Raw genomic sequence first — 27,110 nt, 5'->3', positions numbered from 1 at the left:
TTTTGCTGTTTAACATATCTTTAATATCAGTAATGTTGGAAATGACATCTCAGTGCACAACAGCACAGAGAGACTACAAATTTGGAGGTATTCCCATTTCAGACACAGGCAGGAAACATGAGGAAGAACATGCAATCAAACAATGATCGGCTTTAGATACATCATGAGGTTTGGTCCAAAAAAAACATTGAAACAATTAATCCAATTACTGCAAACACACTTCTCTGAGTAAAGTTAAGATATTGCATTTGTAGTGTTTCCATTGTGCTTTCCTTCAGCGAACCAGTGGAGCCTGCTTGAGTGAGATGAGGACTGAGCGCATGCGGGACACATCTTTAGCCTGCTTACTAGACTTGGGATTAAAGTCACAGAGCTGAGCCACACGTTCCCACTCAGTGCCTGGAAAAATGTCTTCTGCATCATTCACAAAGGCTTCTTCAGCTGCCCTAAAAGTAATGCAATGCACCTTGTGTTAATGCCCAACATACAAGGCACTCCCTCCCTCTTACAGGATGCAGCTGTTTTGACATGTTTCATAAAAAAATGTGACCTGACAGCTGCTTGCAGACATTATGACTACTTAAGCTCCCACTGCCCCAACCCTGGAGATGAAAGTAGGTTGCTGTAGTATGCTATGCACAAGCAGTGCAGAGGATTGCTGTGTAAAGTGTTGGAATATAGGTGTTTGGTTTCAAGAGCAGTTATCCAGTCTTTGCCTACAAGGAGGCACCACACAAGCTGCCAACAAATAAGGCACTTTGATGTAGGCATTTTATTTATAGAGCAATGCTCAAGTCTTAATTATTTAAGCTTCTGACACTTACTGATTTGCTTTGGGCACTTGCCAACTGGAAGTTTACAACTCCCTGCAGCATGTCTTAAATAGACTCCATCTGAGGATTTAAGCCAGCCCCAAGGCCTACAGGCCATCATAAAAACTATGTGCTGATGGTTCCCAATGCTGTAGTGAGGCAGAGTGAATCAAAAGGAATTTAAATCAAGAATTCCATGTTTGTAGGTGCTATAGACTAACAAAACATATGCTGACAGAGGGGATGATTAGCCTGAGGTCAGCTAGCAGGATAAGCACATTTTCCCTGCTCTCACCCTAAAGATATTCTAAGAAGGTGGGTTCCCTCCCCATATTACGTATGAGTTAGGGCCAACAGCTTTCCAGCAGCGTCCTTTTGGCATTGCTATGCTGCCAACAGCATTGCTTCAATGCATGTGTAACACTCCAGCATCTAGTTTACGTGAACTGTGGGGCCCTGGTAGCTGCCTGAGGGCAAGAGCTGTAAGCACCAAGAGATCAAACCAAATCCATCTACTCCAACAAGCAGTACAGAAAAAGCAGTGAGGATGACTCTCCCATGAGTATTCAGCACTGTTCACAGGGATGATTAGGTTACAGACACCACTGAAGACAAGGGTCACTACAACACTGCTACTTTATATGACATGACAATTTTAAGGGGCAGTGAAGATTTTTACTTAACTGTTCTAGGCTGTAGCAAGGATGATTTATGTTTGTGCTTAAAGGTGAAGAGAAGAAAAGAAACAAGGAGATAAAGTTTAAGTCAGATATAGAAAATGAGAATGAGTTTAATGCAGATGATTAGCTAGCTGAACATGCACTAGTAGCTTGACCTACATTGAGGAAATACACTGCCAGTTTTATTATGCAGCACTCACACGGCACATAGGCATTGGCTATCTGAAAACAAGGGTTTTACTGGAAAGTCTGTCAAAGCCAACTCCAGGAGACTTCAGAACAAAGTCAAACACCACCTGTACATCCAGCATTTCACAAGTCTTGCTTTACATCCACCTACAGTTAGGCAGTGAATTCCACACTGGACCTTCAATATTAATTCACTCAAAGTCACACCATGACTTACAAGTACACACCTTCTAAAGGTGCAACCTTAGAATCTGTGACATGGCCATCTTAATTTCTTCCTGTAATTTGGCTTGTTCATGCATTTTAATTCAAATCTACAGTGAACGCTGCAATCCTTCCAGCCCACAGAAACTAGAAAACTCCTTGGGGCTTGAAAGTCACAGGTATATTCTCATTAGTTCTTTAGGCTGGCAACAAGTCTACGTGGAGGTGCTCCTAGATGTTCTGCTAGCAGCTAATGCGGATTTGTCAACGCCATCTCCCCTCACCTTTTTCATTTGTTCACTAATAGCATCCTAAAGCCTATATGAACCTCTTCTGTCCTGACTTATAGCAGATGATTCCTTCTCAATTTCCTTGGCTTGTAGAGGTTTACATGCAAGGCTTGCTCAAATATTTTTCTGACCACATGGGCAAAGCAGCACAATTCAGAAGTTCAGTACCTGTCATGAGAACGTGGAGTATACATTCTTCCTCTCAATGAAGGCGACTAAGACTAGATTCAGCACCCTCATGAGACTGCATCAGACATTAACTTGCATACCCAGCAAAGCATCTTGCAGAACAATCTTCATTGTCCTAGAGACAACTGAAACGGCTACAATCTTCTACAGACCACTGAAGTCACTATCAAAATCAGTGGTATGCAATGCTATATGACTTAACCTGAAAGTGATGGATATCATGCAGTGTAAGGGATCCTTACAGGAAAACTGCAGTTAATATTGCAGATTAGAGTCAGTCCAACAAGTAATGGCTGTTTACCTGCATTAGTTAAGACTGGCATCAAGTATTCAGCAGAAGTCACCTTCAGATATTTAGCACTATTTCTGCTAGTCAACTAGCTAATGAGGGGGATCAAACAGAATTAGTAGTTAAGCAACATACACATAACCAATCACGTCAGCGAAGGGTTGTTTGTAGAAAGCTTCATCTGCCACCCTAGGTAGCAAGTTGTCCAACAGGCAGGCAAGCAGGCAGGAGAAAAGAGATAAGGATGAGAAGTACAGAACATAGCTGAAGGCAGTTTTTAACAGGCACATTAATCTTGCATATCACCTATCACCTATGAAAGCAGCTATAACATGGCACATAGCAATTAAGTCACTGACTCACAGGGGCAACACAAGAGATCTGCTACATCCTCTCTAGCTGAGACCAGTTAGATAAGGACTAGAGTCCCAGTGTCAGCATTAGGTTACTCTCCTCCCAGTGAAAACAGACTAGTTAGGAGAGAAATCTCACTAGGCTGAAAATGCCAAACACCCCCTCAGAGCAACATTCTATTTCCATAACAGCAGCTCTTGTTACATGGGCCCTGCTCCAGAATGAATCACCTGAGCTCAAACCCTGACCAAGACAAAGCTATGGTGATATCATGAGTTTTGAACACTATCCAGAAGTGTGCCATGAGACTGTATCAGACATTAACTTGCACAACCAGCAAAGCATCTTGCAGAACAGTCTTCACCTTTTTTCCTTGCCTCAACACTGAGTTATAACTCTACTTACTCAAGACAAATCTGTTGGCCAAGTTTGGGAAGAAAAAGGTGTTTCAGAAATATAGTCCAGCTTGAGTTCTGTGGGCCGCAAAGTATAAGGCAGGCCTAATGATTACCTGGAGAACACGGTGCTGGAAACTGCAGGTTGGAAGTGGAGATCTAAGTGGTATTAAGTCAATATTATCATATTTGTCTCTATATAATTTGAAGTCCAAATCCTCCAGGGAGCCTCTAAGAAAGTCTAAGAATTTATTATACTTGCAACCAAATCTTATCAGCTCCAGCTCCACAGCTCATAATGATCCAATTCAAGCCCTACAAGTAGTGGCTTAGATACAGCCAGCACTTAGTTCTGCACTAGCAGAATGGAGCCAGGTTATTCCTCAAGCACTTCCACAAGAAGCGGCCAAAGCTTTTTACAGTACCCGATGAAACAAGCTGTGGCAGAGGCTAACCAGAAGGCCACTTCCACGTGTAGAGTTAGGAAGTATGATTGCTAGTCCCAAGGTAATTACAGTCACTGAGGACCTGTACAGCTGGAAACATGCAAACAAGCAGGCGGACTAATTAGCCTATTCTGGCCCATTTTAAACCTTGCATTTTAAGGAACTTTCAGTAATCCTGGTTCATTATCTCCATGCTTTCACTAACTATCCTTAGACATTCAATCTAACCTCTAAGAAAAAATAATCTAGTATTCCACTGGAGACCTTTTTCCTTAACAGGAAGAGTTACTACAGTGATCTGAAACACTACTGCTTTTGGAAATGCTGGAAGTAACTTTTTCCTTCCATTACTGCCACAGCCAGTACTGTAGCTCTTCAGACAGTTGGAGAAGCCTTACCTGTTGCTGGCTTTTGTTTTCTGGAGCTTTTCATCTTGCCTTGCATACCACTCCTCCAACTCCTTTATTGCTTTCTCTTTCCATTCAGCTTCCTGCTTTCGTGAGTTAGCATCTGAAGATTTAAGAACTGATCTGTCAGTCATGTCTGCCCCAGTTGGGTCTTGCTAACATTTTAGCTGACAGCTCTGGGTCCTAACTACTCTAGTGCAGAGAGTCACTTGATCCACTCTCATAGGGGTTAAGAGGTTTACTGATTTAGGCCATTAAAACTCTAAATACCATGAACACTCAGAGCATTTGCTAATCAAAATGCCTGTGCTGCTAAATGAGACAGCTCACTTCAGCTTAGGCCAAGCGACTGCAGACTATTCATTTGGTAACTCTTCACCTGCAAACTGTTCCAAAACAGAGAGTCACTTTGCTATGCTAGCACTAGAACAAAGTTCAGTAAAGCCTCTGTGCTTAGAGAGCATAAGGGGGGGCCTGGCACTCAGCACACTCTTAGGTCTAATCTCCAGTTCAGGTTAAACCTTCCTGCTGTAAGTAGCATAGAAAAAACGCATCACACTCAGCTCTACCCAGAATGATAACGTACTGAAAGTTAGGTTCTAACAATATCAAGCAAGACTACCTCCTTCATTTAAACGAAAAGCAAGACAGTTTGTAGACTTCCTTGGGCAGTCCAAGGGTAGATATCACTGCATTTGATAACAACTATCCTCAGTTACTAGTCCATTACTTATTTTAACTAGTGGATTAAGATCCACGTGGTAACAGATGGCCTCAGCAATTACAGTATGAGCAATCTTTATCCTTGGAAAAAAAAGCTGACAGTTGCTGTACTTACACACCCATTTCTGCTGATAAAGCAGTTCATTTTCTATTTAGGATTGAGGAACAGCTTATTGGCAAGCACAAGGCAAGTCTCTCGGATCAGTGTTCACAGAGACATTTGCTTGCTCACTCATACATCAGCATCAACAGTCTTCTTACTGGAAGACTCACCTTCCTCCAAGCTTGCTGCTTAAGCAGCAGGTTAGATTCCCAAGAGCTAGAAAACATAGTTTTAGGAAGTCCACCTGCTTAAGTTGTCATCACTTACAAGTGAGTCACAAGCAAGTGCTACTACCACAGACACCCTCCTTACCAAGGTGCTCCAGGCGCTCCTTTTGTTCCTCTCTCCACTTACGAATACTCTCTGGCTCGGACTGCAGTCGATCTACTTGTGATATGGCAGCATAGCAGTCTGTTGGCCCATTACTCTCCTTAAAGAAAAAGGATAGGAATGTTATGTATACATCACAACTGTACATTTCAACTATCTGCCTGCAAGCAGTATAAATTAAGGCACTATTTGAACTGAGCACAGACACTCATCTGGTGTTAAACTGCATTTTTACTATTAAGATGAAAAAATTTGACCACAAATTACAGCAGAATTCAAGTAAATTAACACAAGGCAGTCTTTGGCAACCTGGGAACAAACAATTTCAAGCTGACTGGGAAGTCTAACTATACTAGAGCTTTAAACCTGAAGAAAACAGAAGACAGTGCCCAGTACTTTAATATGCAACTGCAGGCTCAGAGGTTGTCTAGTTCAACTCACCTTAAATCTTGGCTATGAAAATAAATCTTTTGAAACTTATGTTATTGTGCACAGGAGTTTATAGCTGTTTTCCACAACTTCTGTTTGTCTAGCTAAGAGCAATTTGCAAGCCTTAATTAAAAGCCAACTTCCTGTAAAGACGTTACATAATTTGGATTGCTGTAAGCAGCTTAGAACACAAGATGCAGCTCAACACTGCAGTTTCAAAACAGTGCACATACTGGAATATATTTTACCATACAATAAAGACATGCAACTAATAGGGCTATCGTTAGTGTACCCGACTCCCAAATTTGCTGAATGTAGTATTATTTGCCACAGAGCATGCACCATGTCCAACGATTTACTGGCTCATCCTACTCCCAACAGACCTAGAAAATTCCACTCCAGCCAGTATCAGCTGGATTACAGCTAGTTGCAGACCTGGTTGTGTCCTGTGGCTCTTTGGACCTCCTGCAGCCCTCACAGGGAAGAAACAATGCAAGGAGAAGGAGCTAAACTGGCATAACACTGCCAGATCTCACATTTAATCCAAAACAAAGACTACAGAAACAAGTTCCAGGGACAAACTAGTTACAGTAGCTAAAGGAAAAGTTATGTATCACCCTTTCAATCTGATCTTCCTCATTAAGGAAGGTCTATCAAACAAAGGCAGCAACTGGTCAGAATGAAGACATTTCATCCATCATTTGTTGCACAATGAGGCACAACGTACCAATAAGATACAGTTTTCCTATCACCTCTCAGCAAAAGTGAGGCTAGAACAATGCAAGTATAATGAAAGTTATTCAAGTCACCACCAAGCTGAGTGTTCACTTCAAACACTATGGAGAAGTAGCTCATATGCTACCCTCTTCCCAATCATTCATGTGAACAGGTCTACCCAGCTGACCCTCATACTACACAATGACGATGCCTTGGCCAAACTGGTGTTAAATTCAGTTACGGTGACCACCTCGGCATACTGCCTTCCTCCGAAATATTGATAGAGCAGTATCTTTTCTATTTGTCATACCATGCCTGATTAAAATGCTTTCATACTGTGACAGTTATTTAGCCAGCAGTTCAATTTCACACAACTTCATCATCATAAAATATGGAAGCCGTAAAATGTTTTCTATTAGTTAGCTCCTCAGAAGACCAATCTCAATAAGACAAGCAGGATACATGATTTGTCCTTACAGGATAAGCAGTTTAGAAAACTCACTTCAAACTAGGCATTCAGAATTCATTCCGTTGAGCTCATTAGCCATACCACAGAACCTGTCAATCAGCCCACAGTGGTTATGTCCTATGAAGCCATAATTCAAAATAGATTGCTGCTCTAAGTTGCCTTTGAGGTCAGAGAAGGGGCATATTAGAAGCATTAATAGCTTTGAGATGAGATAACAAAAGTTCCTCTTCACAGAGGAGACAAGTAGACAAGTCATGGAAAGTATTTGTTTAGATTAAAGTTATAGTACAGTATAACAGCACATTCTAAGTACAAAATACTTCTGCCTTACCTTGTAGACATCTCCATTCACCACTCCATCAACATCTGTAAAGAAGTGACTACAGTTTAGTGATTTGACAAAAATAGTCAGATTTACTGACCACAGTAACTTGTTCGGAAAGCTTTACCACAGTATCTAAAACAGGAGTTACACAAGTGATTGTTACTTGAGACCTTGCATGGTAGCTTCCTTATTTCTGCACTTTTCCAAAAGTTACCAATTCTCTTATGCAGAGACAAACAAACCATCATTCTTCAGAACCAGTACTACAGAGTTGTTTCTTCCTCATGAGATCAGGCTACAGGCCAGGTGAACAGCAGAGCTCATACAAAACTACCACATCAGTCTTCTCAAGTTATTCTCATTTTCTCCTTCCTACCCTGGAAGCTGAATGCTAGATAGCTGTTCATAAGTTAGGAAGCACGACTTCCACTGTTTTTGTCTCCTGGAAGATTAAAACCCTGTAGGCCAGCCTTTAGTAATGTTTATCATACACTGTTTACCTCCCAATTCCTAATCAGCTCAAAAGCTGCAACTACCACTTCTAGCAAAAGCAGCTTTCGACAACCTTCTGTGGTGACATCTTGGATACCTTCCTGCTCCCTGACTCAGCTGCAACATTATTCCCTCCAAAGGGACATTGGCAGTAGAACCCTGGGAACAGGAATCACATGGCAATCTTTGTCACACAATCTTAACAGTTCAGGATTTCATCTCATCAGAAGAGAGCAGCAGGGAACAGCTGTCAGCTATGAAATAGACAAAATCAAGTCTGTGAAACTAAGTCTCCAAACAAGGGGCACCCAGCTCTTCAAGAACAGCTAGACCTCAGCAACACATCATTCTGAGAAAGTGTTATGTATCATCTGCCTGCATGATGCATTAGTCTCATCACTAACAGCTTTGCCTCACCTGTAACACTATCATAGGTAAACTGATCACACAGAAGTGTTTCTGCCATACCAAAACGCTCTTCAGTGAAAGTTGAGACTGTACCAAGATCACCCAATAGTCAACAGAAACACAAGCATTTTGTGCCAGGAAAATACTCAAGTGAGTTTCAGATGAATTAATTGCCTAAAAACACTATGCTGCTGTATCCCCTATCTCTTCTTTAAGGCTATGAATGCCCTAGCATCAGGACACTGTTGCTGACACAGGAAGCTCTCCTTACTCCTTTATCAGGAAGCTCAGTTAAGTATTAGCAAGCCCTTTTCCATGAGCCAGTAGCAGTCATTCACCCTATGGGGCAGAGGACCTGAAAGACATTACTTCAAATATGGTAGTTAAGTTTTAAGATAGCAGTCCCCCAAAACATACTTACTGGCTTCAGGAGGGGACAGACTCAATTCAAGTACATGGATGAGTTAGGAAAAAATACTAGTTTTTTCAGTTGCAGAAGGCTAGTATTTTCTAACTAGACTCCTGCATCTGAAAGATGACAGCTACTCCATCTGCTTGCTACTTCTCTTCAAGTTGCAGAAGCCAAGAAGAACTGGTATGAGAGGCACATGGAGGTAACAGCATCTGTCTGCTTCACAGCAGTTACCTTGCACATCATTTAATACTATCCTGGAAGTCTCCTCAAAGCAGATTTGTAGTAGCCACTGTATATACACTGACTTGGGCAACTACAGCTACAATTAACAATCCTACTAAACAGGTTTAGTGAAAATTAAAGCCCACAAAGAAAACATGCTTATGTTTTACTCACCTTCAGTTTAAGCCCATTAACAATTAGTGTTTATCCACATATGGATGCTGCAGCAGTTAGCCTCTTTCTGGCAGGGCTGGAGTTAAAGCTAACCTGCAGACTACAAATCCTACAGGTATTAACAGCTTCAGTAAGCCAGCTGCCCACTCTGCCTATCTTGGAAGAGGAGAAGGGAAGGATCATTCAGGCAGGATCAGACTAGAGACTGAAGTTTACTGCCGCAACACCCAGTAGAAGCTAGTCTTTGAACATCTTATTCAGTTCCCAGAAACAGGTTGTTCTGATCTCCAGAAGGAGGAGTGAAATTTGTTTCACGAAACAGATTCCTTGGGAAGCACCAACTGACCGGCTAGCTTGGAGGGCTAGTCAGTCTTGAAGAATCTTCCAAGAGCTGCAGTAATATAGATAAGATTTTCTTATTACACCAATGAAGGGGGAAAAAGTTCATTAAGATCTTCAGTATTCAGGCTGGCAGTCAGAACCACAAGGAACAACAGTTTTTGCCAAGAGTCATGGCTGAGATAGAGATGTATCTGTGTCAGGGCTACTTTTCTTCTGTATGGAAACATTCACTAACTAGCACAAAGCTAAGTGTTTTCAGAAAACAGTGGAGTCAGAAGCTTTAGAAATATTAATATGAGCTTTCCCCTGTTTTGAGCTTTCTAGAACTTGTGATTAAGATGCAGTGTCAGCATGCTGACTGAGCATACTGCAAGCGGAAAAGGCACTTTACTAACACACTGCAATATGCCTGTGCAAGAACATTAACAGGAACTGGACCAGCAGTCAAATATTCTCTCACTTCAACTCTCCAGTCTCAGTGCTTGCATAATTCATTATCAAGTCTAGAATAACTGTTTGTCAGCCTTCACCTCAGCAAGCAAAGCTAGCTGTGTAGCAGGCTTTCATCTGCACTTGTATCTGACTTCCCGCAGAGAAAGCCTAAATACCGTGACCATTATCACTATGTTTTCACCAGCCAAGAACAGTAATGAGAGTTTCTCTACTGGCATCAGAATCTATCCAATTCTGTCACAGTATCACATCTTGAAATTGCTGAAGTTAAGACTGTGCTTTCAGAACTGCTATAGTTAGGAATGCCCCCATATTCCTCCACTTTGCTTATGAACAATAGAAGACCTAGGGTCCTTGAGATAAAGCTTTATATCTAAGGATATCGTTGCACAAAACACATCTAAACATCCAAAAGCTTCTGTAACGTGTTGACAATAGGATATTCAACTTTCACACAGGAACCAGTTAGTCTTTAGTCTGGAAGAGACATGAAAGCATAAGCTGTATAAGCTACCTGCATATGCAGGAGAGACAGGGCAGTCAAGCCTACTAGAAACAGACATCGACAGGCAGTGCCTTCCACCTGCAGGACAGCTTACTGAAGAAAGAGTCAAGTAGCTTCAGGATAAATAGAGCAACAGCTTCATTACTTCAGTTGTAGATTCAATACACAGTGAATTTGCCAAGTGAAGCCTCCAGCTGAAAGCAATGGCCAAGAAAGTTGACATGACTTCAGCAACTGGACAATCCAAGCAGATGACACTGGATTTGGAAACATGTTATTCCTTCAGCAGTTGTACTCTTTTTCTTGTATGCAGGAGCTACAGATTAGTTCAAGACCATACAGCACAATTTTAGCCAATGGCTTACTTTTAGAGTGGACACATCTTTCCCTTTGTTCAAATTCAGTATTAAAACTTCTCTCAATCAGTAAGCAGTCAGATGCTCTTTGTAGTGATGACCAGCTACTCTGAAAGCAACTCCCTGCAGTAATACCAGGCTCTGTACCATCTAACAAAGTTTGCTCAGCCTTGCTTATAAGCTTCTCTAAAGTCTTGTTCCCAATGCAGCAGTTAAGAGGGCTATTAGAAGAGTTAGAGCCAGCAGGTTGCAGAGGTAATACTTCTAATATAAGCCCAACCATCTCCTACCTCACAGGTTAGTTACTCCTGAAATTTTCCCATCCAGCTATGCTCTGCACTATCCTGCACACAGGAGAGTTGAACTTCACTATGACCATACATAAAAGCAGTACATTTTATGAACTACTTTTAAGCATCACTCTTAAACACTGAGCATTCCATTTCTTCACCTCTACTTCAAATGAAGTAGTAGCTACAATTCTAAAAACAGAAGAATATAAACAAGCTTAATATGTTCTGGCATACAGTTAAGTCATTTTACCACTGGAGGCAAAGCTCTAGGTTGCTCCCCTTTTTCTTTTGGGAAGCAAAACTTTCCCTACACCAACCTATCATTCATCATAGGATCACAGAAGAGACCTGTTCAGAGTTTCTTGCAATATGATCTAAAGAAACTTGGGGAGAAGAAATGAGTTTTTCTAGCCATACGCTCACTGTCAAGCCCATGTGCTAAGTAAAAACTAACAGATCAAGAAGAGTGCTTATTTCCTGTGTCCTAGTTCTAATTCTGCTGTTACATGCCCAGCCCCCTGCCCCAAAAAATCTCTGGTTCTCTCATTTTCACTATAGCTCAATAGGCTTGTACTAGCCCCACCATCTCCCAAGGATCTGCAATAATGCTATGCCATGACAGCTTCTGTAACTCTGCAAAACATACTATTTTGTTGAAAAGGGGAAAATAGGTTTTCTTACTGTGAGTTTTGTAATCAGTGTATTATCACAAAGGGACAGCAAGCTGAATAGATGACAGCCTTTTAAGTTTACCACCTTTTTCAGCGCTACCTTATGGTGCTTTGAAGCCTTAAGGTAGTGACTACACAGCAAAACTCAGGGCAATAGCTGTTCAAAGGGTTAAGGAAGAATATCAGCAGTCGCTAACAAGTAACTTGTTGCATCTGTGGTGCTAACTATAGAGACATGAGGAAACAATTCCATCCTAATTATGTTTTCAAGCCAACTGATACTCAGTCTCTGCAAGACTAATAAATGTTACAAGCTGTTATGGTTTATGGACAACCACCAAATACAATTAAGTTTCTGAATTGTCAGATGCTTCAAACTGGACTCATCCAGGCTTGCTGAGAACATACAGCAAGTGAACTGCTAAAACTTAAAGACTTAATATTGTAAGACTGAAGAAGATTGAAAAATTCCACTCAAAATAAATGCAGGCATGAATTAATCACGGAGAAGGGGATCCCATTAAAAGAGACCACAATACTAATAACCAGGCAACAGCTCTATACTAATATATACAATATTTCCCATCTTCTGAATCAATGATCATGCTTCACCTTTCAAAGGAAACCACGATTAGTTTTCATGTGACCCAGAAGCTGGAACAGGATGGCTATTTACACAATGCAGCCTTCTGGTTCTTTTAAGAAATTGGTGACCACTACTTATCTGAAGTTAAAATCTTCAGACCTCATTTGAGAGCTGCCTGAGCTATGACTTTTGCTCTGGTGTTTAAAAAGGAAACTTATCCACCAGGTCTGTAAATAAGGAGATCAAAAAGGTTAAGGCTAAAAAAAGTAAATCCACAAATCCTTGGCCAGAATGCTTATGGATTTAGATAGACAGTGCAAGAAGAAGTTTACATTCACCTATTTAGTTTAAGTATAAAACAGTTTAGCTAATGTGCTCTAGAGTACAGCTGTCTTGTTTTAACATATGATCAGATCATAAGAAATCTCAAAGACACAGAGCTGCAGAAATCATTAGTTCTCATGTCACCATGTATTATGTTCCACTTTTTACTTTTAAGAGAGTACAGGCTCCCATGGTTCAACAAACATGTTTTGCTAACAAATAAGACCACCACAAGTCCACAAGCACTACATGCTATCCCTATTAAACAGGCCAGATCACGTGTGCGATTCACATGCACACCAGAAAGCAAGAGGACATACAGATCACATCAACACTTCCCAGATTCACAGACCAAGTTACTATACACATTTTTATGACCCCCCCCCCCCCCCCCCGGCAAAAGTTTTCCAGTAAGTTTTGCCTTCCATGCCAAGTGACCTTAAAAGACTTGTGAACTCCTGAAAAGCAAGGCTTGAAAGTTATTTTTAAACATCCAGTCAATTTGAAGTATTTAAGAAGTTGGAATTTGGACTAGGAATCACACTGCAATAGCCACATTTTATGCATGTAGAGAAGGTGTGGACTGGATCAGTTCTAGCAGCCTGCTGGGAAAGATCAAGGTCAAAGAAGATTCCCTAAAGAGGGTAGTTCTCAAACAGCTGTTTTAATGTTTCAGAGTGTGTTTCTTTTAACTGTCAGGACTATATACAACCTAAAACTTCATAAAGCAATGTTTGAGGCTTCTGAAAGTGAGAGGGGAGGTGTCCACCACTTCAATTTCTGCCTCATAGATAAAATACCTAGGTCATGCTGTGTCTGATGTCAAAACAAGATGGTGTTTTGATAGTGACTATCCTCAAGTCCTAAGTGCTTGAGGAAGCAACTCTCACATTGTGCCTCCTCAATAAGGGAGGTCTGAGTCTGTATGGTCTGGACTTTACAACTGAGTTGACTCTGAAAGGCTGCACTACAACTAGACAAGCACTGGACTGGAATCCACAAGCCTCCATGTTTCACTTAATCTAGTTAGGCTTTATAGCAAGACAGATTATGCACTCAGATCCTCACACATAGGAGGAGCCTGTAATTTTAGGGATCATGTTTCATACTGAAGACCTAGTTCTAATAACAGTAATTGGGAAGCAAAGTTTTTCAACTTAGTAGCAGTTTCTCTAAATGATAAAGCAATCCATACAACGGCAAAATATGCTCCTACAGACCCAGTAACAGCAACAAGCAAAGACTGCCAGAAGCCTCAGTTAAGGGCAGCACCAGCCCACATTTCCACTTGGACTTCAATTAAAAAACCCAGGCCCTCTGTAGCCTTTCAGAACTGCTTCGGCTACAGCCAGACTAATCGAAAACACACTAATCCCTTGTTCCTGACGTGTCCAGCCACCCTCCTCCGAGAAACCGCACATCCCACAGCGTCCGTTTGCTAAGGTGTGGTACGAAGGTCACCGAGGAGCAAAGGCTAGAGGCGCAGCGAAATTAAACATTAGCCCAGCTGCCAGCTCGCCTTCAGGCTCAGGTCCGGACCGCCCGCCTCCGCGAAGGGAGAGGCGAGTGGCGGAGGTACCAGGCGGCGGGCCTGCGCCTGGCGCCGCGGAGCGGGAGCCCGGGGGCACGGCGGGGAAGGGCGCCCGCCCCCGCCCGCCGCCTACCCGCCTCGAGGTAGTCATGGCCCTGCAGCGAGCCGGGCACCTCGCCGCCGTCCAGGATGCTGTAGCCCTCGTCGTTCTCGATGCCCGCGATCTCGTTCTCCTGTTGCGCCAGGAAGGCGGCGGCCGGGTCCTCCTCGGCGCCGTCGAGGGCCCCGTTGTCGCTGCCGGCTGGCGCCAGCGGCTGGGCGCCGAAGAGCTCCAAGTCGGCCATGGGGGCGGGCGGCGGCGGGCGCGGGGCGAGGGCGGCCAACAGCGCGAGCACAAGCGGGCGCGAGCAGCTGCGGCTTCCGGGCCCGCCGCCCCCCGACCAGAAACCGGCGCGGAGGGGGGGGACGGCGCCGCGAGCTGGCCAATCAGAGCCGAGCACGGCGCGGCAGCGCGGCCAATCGGCAGGAGGCGGGGGCGGGGATTAACGGAAGGTCCCGCGTGACGCCCTGGGCCGTTTCCGGCGAGGTTGAGGCAAGGGCGCGGGCAGGGCCGGAGCCAATCAGGGCCGAGTGCGCGGCGGGGCGACGGGGCCATTTGCCGGGGCGGTTGTGTGCGCTGGGAGCCGGATCGTGGGGGCAGCTGCGTGTGCTGGTGAGGGGGAGCTGGGCGGCGGCTGTGTGTGCCGCGGCGGGGGGGTGCGGGGTGCTTGTGCGTGCCATTGAGATGGGGGGCAGCTGAGTGTGCCGTGCGGTGGGAGGGCAGTGAGGGGGCGCGTGGGGGGTTGTAACGCCCCTTTCTATTCCCAGACATGGGGGCAGGAGGAAGAGCAAGATGAGCCCCGCATGTCTGCGGGCGCCCAGCTGCAGCGACTCAGGCAGCAGTGGCGCGTGGCCAGACCTGTGCCGAGACCCAGCTTGGGGCAGGCTGAAGGCGAGCACAGCGCTCTGCCGATACTTTGTGACCATCACACTCCGTACTCACCAACAGATTTCTAGATCAAGAAGTCACAGTCTACTTCCAGTCTGTATCAGAAACTGACATACCACTCAGTTTTTGTCGAATTGCTCAGTTAAGTGAAACAGTGCTGTATGACCTTTGTATTTTTATGCCAGCTTCATGCCCAAAAGACACAAACATGTCCTGAATGTTGCCTAACACAAGAGTGGGGCAGATAGAAGATATTAATCCGGCATAAATGCCAATACAGTATTAATCCATTAGCACCTTAGATATAAATCTGAACCTGCAGAATGAGTAAATAAAAGCATCATGTTGCAGTGTTGTATAATTTCTATCTGGTACAGGAAAGCTTAAATTTAGTGTAATTTCAAATTACATCTGTACCATATATTGCATGGCAAACTACAGTTTGACAAAAGTGTTTTTTTTGCATGACAGTGCTGACTTCAGCAGCCCCTATCCCACACAAGCTTTTTGGCTAGATTATTTTTAACTCAGTTTAGTTTCTGTATCTGGTTTATCTCGCAGATCTGTAAACAGTTTATTGATATGGTCAACAGGAGAGAGAAAAATAATGATGGAGAAAGGGCAGGATGATGACATGGATTTTTAAGTCAGTGCTGTTGCTGCAAGAGGTATTTGTTAAACTATACTTACAGTGTAGGCACATGGCTTATAAATCTGTGTGCACATTTCATGGCGTATTGGAGATAAGCCATCCAGGTTTATGTTATAATCCCACTCAAACCTGATTCTGAAGGTGGTCAGATTCAGAGAAAAGCCTAACTCTGGAAGCCAACTGTCTCCTACATGAATTGGCTTGGGTGAGATAAACTGCATTTTTGGTTATACCCTCCCCCCCACTATGAATATCATTTCCTAGGAAAAAAAAAGAGCAAGGTAGTCCAAACTCATCCAACAGGACAGAAAGCTCCTTCTACCTCACTTAGTGAATTAAAACATATGCCTGATTTCTTCTGTGAAAACTCAGAATGTAGCTTGGTGGGAAAGTGGATTTCCTGATTTTTTGCTTTTATCTTCTAGTAAAAAATGCGTAGCATGGTTATTTATTTTAATTAATCTTGGGCAGCCATAGAAAGGTTAAAGAGTAAAGAATGATAGCTCATAGTAAGCAGGCCTGTCATTCCAACAGAAGACTCCATATAAAAATGAAACAACATCACGAAGCATATTCCACATTCACACAGAAAAATTTGCTGGCCTTGTCCCATGATTTGTTCTAACAGAACTCTCCCATGTGCATTTTCATCACTGCTCCTTCATTACAGCAAACAGTAGTGGAGTCTCCCAGTGCTTCTTTAACTGTTAGGGAAGAGTGAATGTTCGGTGACAACTTAACTTTGTCATTTTTTCTTCCAGTACCTCTTAGCCCTATGGGGATTTCTGTTGACGTAATGCCACAAACATAAACAGAATGTTGTGATTTCAAATTAAAAGTAATACTGGTTTCTTGCTTGTCTCTAAAATTGCAGAATAGGGAAGGAATATGAAATATAAGCAGGATTTTAAATTTGCATTTGGCTGCAAGATAATTGTTATCTCAGTTCCATCAAAATGGGTCACATTAACCTTTAGCTTCAGAGGAAAAGACAGAGAGTGTTATTAGATCTGGTGTGATGATGAGTTATACAATTTGAATGCTACCTGGAGTTCAGGTGCTTGAGATATTGCACTGTCAAAAGTACTCCATTTGTTCCTGCTTTCCTACCCTGCAAAAGTAGTCAAGATACCTCCTTTTCTGGAGGTAGATGTCACTGCTTACAGGCCACTACAGACTGTAGCAGTGGTGCCCCTTGTAATTCACTCGTAGTGCTCTGTTGGTATGTCACAGTGATATGACAGTTTAGTGCAGGAACAATAAATGAATAACCCATAATGGAAAGACCAAAGGACCATCAGACTACAAAACACCTTCAGGACGGTTCAGTTTCTCCACAATTTTTGGAAACACAATGACATGTAATTCCCATTCCTAAATGTACTGGCCTCTACTTTACAAGTCATTTTAAAAGGCGTTTGGATTTTTTCTTTTAAAAAGCAAGTGAACAACTAAATTTTTCAAGCATTTACCAAAATACGAGATCACAGTTATGTACCTCCCACATTATGGAAATCATTGCATCAGAATAGTGGGATCACTACTGGCTGTTTCAAAAGGTTTCTGATGTAAGAAATGATCCATTTAGTAGAATATGTGTTTCCAGAGCAGAGAAGAAAATTTTTAAACCTCCCCACTCATCATAATTGCTTAGAAGCACAAAAAAAGACAAGAATTTTGTTGCCCTTCCCATTGTTTTCTTAAAAGCATCTGCCTCTCTGAACAGAGAAGGCATCGTCTAGGGAAATGCATGGAGGAAAGCTACACCCATAGCATTTCCATTTTGTAAAGATGGTGAGAATTTTTGTGCTGCTACTAGACAGCTATATGAGACAAATAATGATAGGGCACTTACTTAGCCCATTTTACTTCTTGGTACAAAACCCACTTATTAACAGGAAGAAGAAGCAAATAGTGAAGAAATAAGAACGAATTACCTATTTGCAGACATTACTGGAATGTATTTACAAGTTGATTAATCCCCCTTCTCAAGTAAAAGCCTCACTACCATGAGTAAAAATTCTTACTGGGTAAAACAACTCCATTTGGAGACTCTAAGCAGCACCAAACCCCTGGTTTATTAAATCTGTTTAATCCGCTCTCCTCCAGCATCCATGCAATGAAATTATAAATACCCAGTGACACTGAAAAACCTTTTGAATTCTATTCCAGTGAAACACAACACAGAAGTCCTAATTCAGCAAAGCAGTAATACCTATGTTTGACTTTGTATTTTCTGATCCCATTAGAACGCCCTGTATGTCAAGTTCTTCCCTTCAAAGGAAGACCTGTCAGCCTGCCTGACCTAACTGGCCAGACAGAAAAAGCAGTTTTCCAGAGACTAACTTCCTACAATCTTTGATGAAACTGACTGTGACCGTGCAGTTTTTCTTTTCCATAACTCTCCTTCATAAGCGAAGGGACCTATTTCATTTACAGCAGAAACTGTCAATTCCCCCAAACCTTTAACGAGTAAGACCAGTTGACCACTCAATGAAAAATTCCCCTTCAGTAGGATATAAAAAACTTCACTCACCAAATTGTTTTCCATCAAGCGTTCTGCACAAATCTCAGTTATACCTTTGTTTTACAGATTGGGTTGCCAAGGCTCCTTCTTCACACTATACTGTTTTGAGTCCTTCAGATCACTGAACTTTTGCAGTCCTAATGTAATAAATGTAACTGAAATATTAGCAAAGATTCTAAAACTCCTTCCATTAGCTAACTTCTGTTGACTTCCCTGCAATCAAAACGCAGCTACTACTTCTTCTTTTTTTTTTTTTTGCAGACACACAAACACACCATGGGGGGCAGGACCAGTACCTCAACTTGCTCAAATCCAACACATGTGACAAATGCCCCAAAAGAATATGGTCCATAGAAATGATTCATGCAAGAAAATTTTAAGCTAGTAGTTTTCAGTCTTTATTTCTGCTCTAAATAATTCTTCAAAGTGTGATGCTGCTAAACTGGTTTAACTGGGCAAAAATTAATGGGGGGCTGGTCAGGGACAGTAGGGGCTGTTAGTGTCCTCAGGGCCCTGACACTTAGTACTCATTCGGTTGTGTGTCACCCCTGGCTTTCTGCACCACATACTTTTCAAATCCTGCTCTGATGATAGCCATTTCTCTATGGCTCTCCCTTGTGCCTTTCCAAGATTATGGAAGCATTTATTTTTAAACACCTTTCACAGAGGTGAGAGAGAATTACTCCTGCCTCTCTCTACCCTCAACTTACAGAACAGAATTGAAATACAGTGAGATTACAGTGGGAAGTGTCTATATATTCAGAATGCCCATTTAGAGATGCCAAAGACTAGGTATTTTATAAACATTGTACTGCTTTGGGACACTTCTCCCACTGATTTGTAGCTGCAAGAATTCAGCACTTCTGTAAATTAAATCACAGTGCCTCAAACCACATGGCCATAAAATGAGGAATGCACATCAGCAATTACATAAGAAAAGCTTGGGTTTTTTTTGTCCAGCATCACCCAGCAACTCTGCAACCAAGGCAGGGAGAATTGTATAACTGACTCAGCTTAGAAACCAACTTTTCTATTCCAGATATTTTGTTTGCTATCTCCCTCTCAGCTTTCAAAGAACGTGATACAGCAACTCTAGGACAGTTTCTTCTGTTACACCTGGTACACGCCGGAGCAAAATTCTTGGTTGGGGAGGGGAGGCATAATTTGCTGACTATTCTATAATGATTATGCTAAAAGAGGGGAAAATGAGGGCTGAAAAGCTGTCTTCAACTGGAGAGCCCTTACCTTTTCAGTTTTTATAGTTCTCTGTCTATACCATTGTCAAATCAAATAGCAGCGTGTCCTAGTGATAGGCACAATGTTGGAAGGTGTGTGGTGAGGGAGGGAGAAAATATGCTGAAGGCAGCTGCCAGGTTAGATTCGAGCTCTTTACCAGTTTTGGATGTGCCCTAGGGGATCACAGCCCTTTTCTTCTGTGATTTTTTCACGTTTAACATCTTCTTTTCCATCTCCTTCATTCTGCCCCTCTCCTGCCTTCTTCCCATGCAGGCTCCTTATTTCCATTTGTCTCACCTTACTGATCCCAATAAAGACTAGCTCTTCAAATTTCATGATTCAGCCCCTTGACCTGCTGTTTCCAGCCCTCTCACTTACCAAACCAGTCTGTATCTTTCAACTCAGTTCCCAATGCCTGTGCTGGTTCCCCAATCCAACACCTTTCAATCTGACTTCTTGGGCTCCTCATCCACTCTAAATCCCATTCTCCCCAGTCCAGTGGCCCAGTATCAGTCAGTCTCACTTCTCCCTGGCTCACAGTCATTTATAGACTACAAAACCTTGTGATAGGCTATGCCCATCCATTACTGCTTCCAGAAGCTACAATTCACTGAACTGCTAGCAAGTATCCACTTATTCAAAATACACTTTGCTTTAAAACTGGCAAGAGAAAGGTATACAGAGCAAAAAGGAAGCATTCTGGCAGTCCTGACTAGTCAGAGCTTGGGTGGAATCTAAGTTCAGCTGAGGCACTGAAATAAAGAAATTCTAGAGAAAATAATTTCTTCCTGTCACCAGAATTAGGTATACTTCCAGTGACTGTTATCAAGTGACCCAGTAAAAACAATATTGTCATTGCTACCAAGAGGCTTAATGCTAACTTTGCAAGGCCACAGAACTGGTGGGCTGTTAGGCTTGTTATCAGCTTGTGTGAATTTGCTGTGTGAACTGAAGCTGGGTACCAGGTGTCTCTTGTTATGATGAGGAGTGTAAGTGTGGGATAATAGCAAAGACCTTGAAAATACGAGTATAGGCTGAAAACAGAGGCCACAAGACTGTAAACATCTCACTGATGGTCAGCTATTAGTTACTGAAGAAGTACAACCTTAAGAGCTCAGAAAAACTGCTTTACACATAACAAAGAGAACAAGGAAACAGCAAGCAAGAAAACAGCTGAACAACAGGATAAAGCACCTAATGTGGCCTGGGGAAGTTAGCCCCTGTCAGCACTGCACAGCATATAGTCCAAGGTGTGGAGGCCAAAGACTGACAGTCTGCTGTGAAACAAAAATGTGTTAGAAGAGGACCAGATCTTGACAGTGGAGAAAGATTACTGCTGGAAAATAATCATCATCGCTGGATCACCAGGGAGTTGTTTTGCTGCATGCAAAGTCAAAGCTCCAAGCACACTGCATGCTTCAAGGACCGTGACGCTTCAAGGATCTTCTGTCCTGACAGCCAGTCTCCAGGACTGTGTACAGCAATAAAAGGGGTGTGTATGTCTGAGTGCACAGATTACATGCACTTCACCTCTCAAGCTCTCTAATCCCTCAATAAGGCCTTACTGTATATAAATTCAATACACCATGGTCAGGCTTAAACACTTTAAAAATACACTTTTCCTTACTGTGCAAAAATAGAAAAAATCCTCAGAGTAAGATGGCTGTCCCATTGAACTAAAAGGCAAAACTCCAACAGAACCAGGATTTTAGACATCATACAGAGGTTCAGAGAGTATGGTTTTGCAATTGATGTTGCTACACCGTCATCAGAAATATAAGAGTCGAAGATCCCTGATATCTGACATCATTAAGGAGGTCTTAACCCTACTCATTTTCTGTGGGATTTACTGTCTGCAGGAAAGTGACAGTATCAAGGCCACTAGCTATTTCTAGGAGGTGGCAATATAAAACTGCCTAAGTTGGAACAATTCTCTCACTGTTCCAAACTTCCTGTAATTTTAATGTTTCTTGCTTTTGTGCTTTACAGTAGAATTGTAACTGCATATTCTCTTACCTTCAGTTCTACTGCTTTAAAACAGGATAAAGAAAACCACAGGGTCTTGCTCTTTTGTCATTTTAGACCATAACAGGCAAGGCAGTATTCTGCCATCAGAAAATTATTGCAAGAGTTAATTATTTGTGTTCTGGAGGCATCTTTTTCCCTCTGCAGGGAAGAGGTATGTATCTGTTCTGGAGAGCTGATAGTAAGCATTTGTACAGGAAGAACCTATTGAACCTTGCCAAACAAGTTGGGACTTTGGGCTGCAAACCATGATGTTTGACTGAACTAAAGCCTCATGAGCAAGTTTACTGGAGTGTAAACTAAAATTTAGTGAGCCTTACCACTTTAGAAGCTTCCTTTAGAAGCCACTCTAAGTATCCCAATTAAGAAATACTTTCTTAATGAGCTGCTTTTTCAATCAGCTAATTTTTGAGGCAAATGTCATTATAGTTATTCTCAGTATTTAATACACATTCTGTGTTAAGGTAATTCCAGAGTTGTTCTCTACAACCAATAAAGTGTATGAGCTGGTTTCATAAACAGTTAATGGATCATTACAATCTGGAATTCAACAGACTATTGCATGGCTTGTAACCCTATTTAATTCCTCAAATGATATTATTATGGCTCATTATGAGGCATATTACTAACTTCCCTAAGGCACCTCCAGTTTTTTATTCTCTTTATAAACCGTTCATAAGCATACAGAACATACATTGTGCACTGCACATAACCCTTTGTGGCATAAAAAGGGTCTGCATTAACTTGGATCTCTTTCCACAACTGTAGTTCAGCACCTACAAATAAACTATGCCTGTATTTGTATCTATCTGCATGTGACTGTAGTCAATATAATTGACCAGCAGAAATGGCTAATACAGGTTCAGTTACCCTGAAACTTTCCTGGCTATGAAAAAGCCCCTAAATGGACCTGTTTCTACAGCACTGGTAGTTTTTATATGGATATACACATTTCTGCTCTTTATATATCTACTGGTTTCTTTATGAGGTGATACTGCTTAGTAGTGGGGAGAGCAACAAAATTGTCTTTTTTTAAATTAAATCCTGTTTATTCACGGATGAGGCTTAAAAAACGTAGTTTCTCTGCAGCCCTTATATGGGCAAAGCAAAAATGGAATTTATATAGTATCCTTTTCCTACCATCATCTACAGGTCTCAGTGCATTATAGGAAGTGGTATCTGTCCCATGCCTCATCTCAGAGCAGATGAATTGTATCACAGTATACTGTTACATCTGGTCTGAAATGGAGAGTATTTCTTAGGCTGGGTCTAGCACATTACCATGTCAGCAAAGGGTGTGGTTTTTTTGCTCAAGTAGTCACTGTCACTACAGTTTCTCACAGGGATGCAGTTCGTCTCTGGGAACCGCGACACCAGCAAAAAGAGCCTTTACAGTGCTACAACTGCAATTATGTGAATGGCAGTATGTTGAGCTAATGTGTGTATAGGTAAGGCCTGAGAGACCCAGTTCAGCCTGGTTCCATATATGTGGTACCACAAAAGACAGATGTACCAGAAAATCATAACAAACAATCACTGCTCTTCTTTCGGCTCCATAAAAACCTCACAGATAGCCCCACAGTGACAGAAACGAAGGAGTGTTTTTGGAGCAAGATACTCTCGAGAGTGGCCTTCATCAGAACAGACAGACCTGTAAATTACTTCTCTGGCTCCTCCATATGGCCTAGCTGGGATATGGATTCAGGAGTGCTGAGCAGATGGTCTAATTTTAAATTCCTGAACACACTGTTTTTTGAATTATAGCAAAACTGCTGCTTGGAGATAGTAAACTCTAGCCTGGCTTATTTGACTAACAGATATAACTCTGCTAAATTAATGTTCCTCTTCTTGCCCATGAAGGAATATTCTAAGGAGAAAATTATGTTCCTTTTTTTCCCAGCTCAGTCAGTTTTCTGATGCATTTGCTTCCCAATGTGCTGACGGCACTCTCTTTTCTTGAATCTCTTCTGTGATTTCTGGTATATTTTTGCCTCTGTGTAGGACAGATGCAAATAAATGCATTATATACTTCTCTAGTCTTCCAGGAAATCTGGATGTTAAAAACCAAGATGGACAACCTGCTCTGAGAGACTCTTTCCTTACAAAGTTAGTACATCACCATCACTTGGAACACAAGGGGAATGCAAGCAAGAGCACCTTCAATTTACAAATACAGAGCATCCTCTAGTCAAAAATATTCAGCTTTTCAAAATACATGACAAAAAAAAAATTTTTTTTCACCCTTCTTTTTTTCTGAGAGTGGAGTGGGCTTGTCATTTTACAAAATCAGGACTTGCAGCCACAGAACTGTTGAGACAGTTGTAGTCTCATGTTTTCCATCACCACTATGCAGAAATGTTGCTGGTATTTCTGCTGCCTCATTTTTCAGTATAATTCTGATCACCAGAAATTCCTCACTGAGCCCACCTTTCCACAGTAGAAGCCTAAGACTTTCAGCAAAATTTGTGGGTGTTCTTAGGTCACATCAGTGGTTAATGATTAGGGTCAAAATAACAAGGGACTATGGTATCTTTCAATGATTTTGACTGCTTAAGTGAACTGGCATAACCAGCAATTTGAGCTCCTTATAATGCCCAGTCAGCAGCTTCCCATGGTGATAATTCCCTCTCATCTACACATCTCCATCACATCCAGAACATCAATCCTTGTTCCACCTTTTCCTATGTAGCTCCTAACTTTTGGGTTTTTTGGTAGAGGATAATCCACCAACACCTAGCTTTGCAGCTCTCCAGCAGCTTGTGCCAGGCAGCCACTAAACAATTTCTCTGTCTGCAATTCACCTGCCGGATGTTGCCTTTTAGTTATCACTGAGGAGAGTACAGCAAGAGAGTACAGGACCTGGACAGGGACAATAATAAGAACCTTCCAAGCGTTCACGAAAGCACAGGTCCATAGCAAGTGATTTTAGGCAAGTGGTTCTACTCTATGGGATGTGGCTGCTACTTCATTATCTCCTATTAGTGCCAGTAATACAATCTCTGAGTGTTTAAAAATGATGACTGAGACTTCAAAAGGCCAAGAGATTTCAGGGCTTGGTTTTTACATGCCTGTAATCTTTCAAAGTGAGGAGAAGACACTAGAGGAAGAGAGAAGACACGTGCCCTAAGTTTATGTAGTCATCTCAGCTTAAGTCACACAAAAAACAATGTCACTACTGCAGTTCAGAAGACAAAGTGTTAGTTCTCTCTGTCCCTAAAGAATGGAGAAGTAGCTTACCGCCCCATTTCTGCTCAGCAGCCTTCCTGGGACCAGGGTGGTAGCAGCCTTGCAGGGAATATGGGATACAGACCATTTTTCCAAGTCTTACTCTCACCTGACAGGCCAAACACAGTTCATGGACATACTGCTGCGGATAACGTGCAGCTTTAGCCCCTGCATGGTAATGACAGACAGAAACATGACAAGATAAAACTCAGGAATTTCCACCGTTCTATAAATATAGACATCATTGTGAGACTCTGCTGCTTTCACTACTTTTAAACAATTAACAGTGAGAAATCATTCAAGCGTGTCAGATTCCATACAACTGTGGTTCCTGAACATGCTTAAGGTCCAAAGCCCAGTATATGCACTGCTACTCTGGTCAGGAGTGTCAGTTGCCAAACCAAATATCACAGCAGGACACACAAACTGTTAAAAGAATTTTGGTTTCTCTGTGCTGTATGCCAATGCCAGTGGGAAATCTGGCAACTTCGGACAGCTAATTCATTACTATTTTGCTACTTCCCATTTGTGCTATTGTCACAATTGTAAGCCAAGTTAATTCCTGGCATGAAAATGAAAGCATGGTGCCTACTAGTAGCTATGAATGTTCAGTCAACTTACACTAGCCCTGAACTTAATTCAAAATATTTTACATCTTTTGAGTTAAACGTGTGTATCACATTTCTGCTGCTGCTAAAAGTGCTCATGAATTAATGGAAGAACAATTTAATTATGTAATCCTGTGAATACCATGTTGTTAATTCAACACTGTAAAATATAATTCCAAATGAAGGCAATTCAAAAGTACTTCTATCTAGCAACTCTACAAAACATAACAGAATAAAAAGTAATATGAAGTCAGAATCCAACAAACCAGTCTATAAGCTTTGGCCTGTTCATTTTTTTAGGAAGTTGTACTGTCGCCATCACAATAACAGGAGATTCTTGAAGTGCTCTGCTAGATCAAAAATGGACATCCCTGAGATCTGTTTCCAGGTGAACTGTTGCTTCCTACTGTTCTCTGCAGTACAGGAAGGGAGTTCATTTTCTTGCTGTGGTATAGAGGAGGCAAATGTCTGCACGTGGCACTAAGTGACTTAGCAGCAGTCTGCAGTAAGCGAAAGGACCAAATTATTCCATCTTTCCACTTCAGCAATGATCAGGGTGTGGAAAGGCTAACCATATGGGCACCTCTAGACATAGAGTATTTTCTTCTTCAGAGCTGCTAATTCATAATTTTTTCTGAAGAAAGATACATGTTTGAAGCCAATTATTTTGCACACAGGAAATAAACTGTGATTCACCTAAGCAAACAAGTCTTCCAGTCTTACAAGCTTTATTCAAAAGAAATCTGGAGGAAGGGGGAAATTAGGACAATTTATCGCTTTTTTGATACAGATTCCACTCAGACTTTGTAGTTGATTCCTGACTAATACACATTATTTTATACCAGATGACCCGGGGCAATTTCATTTTTCTTGACATTAAGATGTTGTTATCCATTTTGGTCAATAAACCACCGCACCCAACAAAGGCAAACAGATTGCTCTTTAAGCTATTCCATTAGTATGACTGACCTGCATAACCAGTTTACACTGAAACTTGCTCTTTGGGCTTAACAATCAACATGCTATTTCACTTCTGCTAATGCTCATTAAAATGCCCTTTATTCTTAAAATTCTGGAGAGATTAATTGCAATCTTGGGCAAAATATTACAGCCAAATTGCAAGTAGTTTAAGAGCAAAGCTAAAGTTTGAATGGAAAGAAGGGATGTTTGTGCAGCATTACTTAAGATTTTTCTAACAATCTTTTATTGTTACAAAACAGCATTCAATCAAACTCTCGGCATATGTCCAATTTTGAGGCAATTTCGTTTCAAGGAAAAATGAATTAAGTTTACTTACCTACCCACACCATTTAATGTTTCTATCTTTTTTGAAATAGTCTTACTTTGCTTACTGATTTATTTTCAGTCAAAATCAGAATGCAGTCAACTAGAAGATTCTGATCCATTCAAACAATTTGGTTTGAAATTTCTAAATATTTCGCTTGGGCACCCGTTTGAAAATGTGCAAAACCATGGTATTTTTCACTGAACATAAATTGTTGTTTCCCCAAGACACACATAACATAACGAAAAGAGCCAATGTGGAGCTTAGACCAAGAAGCAGTAACTGGTTCTGGACAAAATAGGCAGCGCACTACCTTACTCAGACGCAGACCGTGTTACACCCTGTAACTGCAGCCAGGATCCGGGAGCGCTGTGCCACGTGTGTGTCCGCACCCGGAAGCAAAGCGGGGCCCCGCCCCCGCCAGGCTGAGCAGCTGGCCCT

General features: G+C 41.9%; 1 protein-coding gene and 1 long non-coding RNA gene across 6 annotated transcripts; one reads left to right on the top strand and one right to left on the bottom strand.

Moving 5' to 3' along the window:
- On the bottom strand, positions 1–27,081 carry CLTA (clathrin light chain A). 5 transcript variants are annotated; one of them, XM_064502610.1, is made up of 6 exons: positions 26,983–27,081; positions 24,789–24,944; positions 7,358–7,392; positions 5,394–5,511; positions 4,247–4,373; positions 1–446 (listed from the first exon to the last, which is right to left on the bottom strand). In XM_064502610.1, exons 2-6 carry the CDS (start codon positions 24,862–24,864, stop codon positions 275–277), a joined length of 528 nt encoding a protein of 175 aa, XP_064358680.1. In that variant the 5' UTR covers positions 24,865–24,944; positions 26,983–27,081; the 3' UTR covers positions 1–274. The 5 variants fall into 5 exon arrangements, with proteins under 5 accessions (XP_064358680.1, XP_025955150.1, XP_025955151.1 ...); XM_026099363.2 differs by lacking the exons at positions 1–446; positions 24,789–24,944; positions 26,983–27,081 and adding exons at positions 1,430–1,532; positions 2,789–2,842; positions 14,257–14,609; XM_026099364.2 differs by lacking the exons at positions 1–446; positions 24,789–24,944; positions 26,983–27,081 and adding exons at positions 1,430–1,532; positions 2,789–2,842; positions 14,257–14,605 and having other exon boundaries at positions 4,247–4,358.
- On the top strand, positions 14,641–22,359 carry LOC112982748 (uncharacterized). The gene is made up of 2 exons (XR_003259057.2): positions 14,641–14,835; positions 14,991–22,359. It is a non-coding gene; the product is annotated as an uncharacterized LOC112982748 (long non-coding RNA).
- Positions 27,082–27,110: the final 29 nt, after the last annotated feature.

Source organism: Dromaius novaehollandiae, chromosome Z (genome assembly GCF_036370855.1).
Source record: "Dromaius novaehollandiae isolate bDroNov1 chromosome Z, bDroNov1.hap1, whole genome shotgun sequence".
Taxonomy (NCBI): Eukaryota; Metazoa; Chordata; class Aves; order Casuariiformes; family Dromaiidae; genus Dromaius; species Dromaius novaehollandiae.
This window is presented reverse-complemented; position numbering and strand designations above follow the sequence as displayed.

Coding starts and splice junctions, on each gene's coding strand:
- CLTA (XM_026099365.2), bottom strand. CDS start 14,467: ATGGCCGACTTGGAGCTCTTCGGCGCCCAGCCGCTGGCGCCAGCCGGC. Junction 7,393..14,256: donor CCATGACTACCTCGAGGCGG/GTAGGCGGCGGG, acceptor ACTTCTTTACAG/ATGTTGATGGAGTGGTGAAT. Junction 4,374..5,393: donor GGAGCGCCTGGAGCACCTTG/GTAAGGAGGGTG, acceptor CTGACAGATCAG/TTCTTAAATCTTCAGATGCT.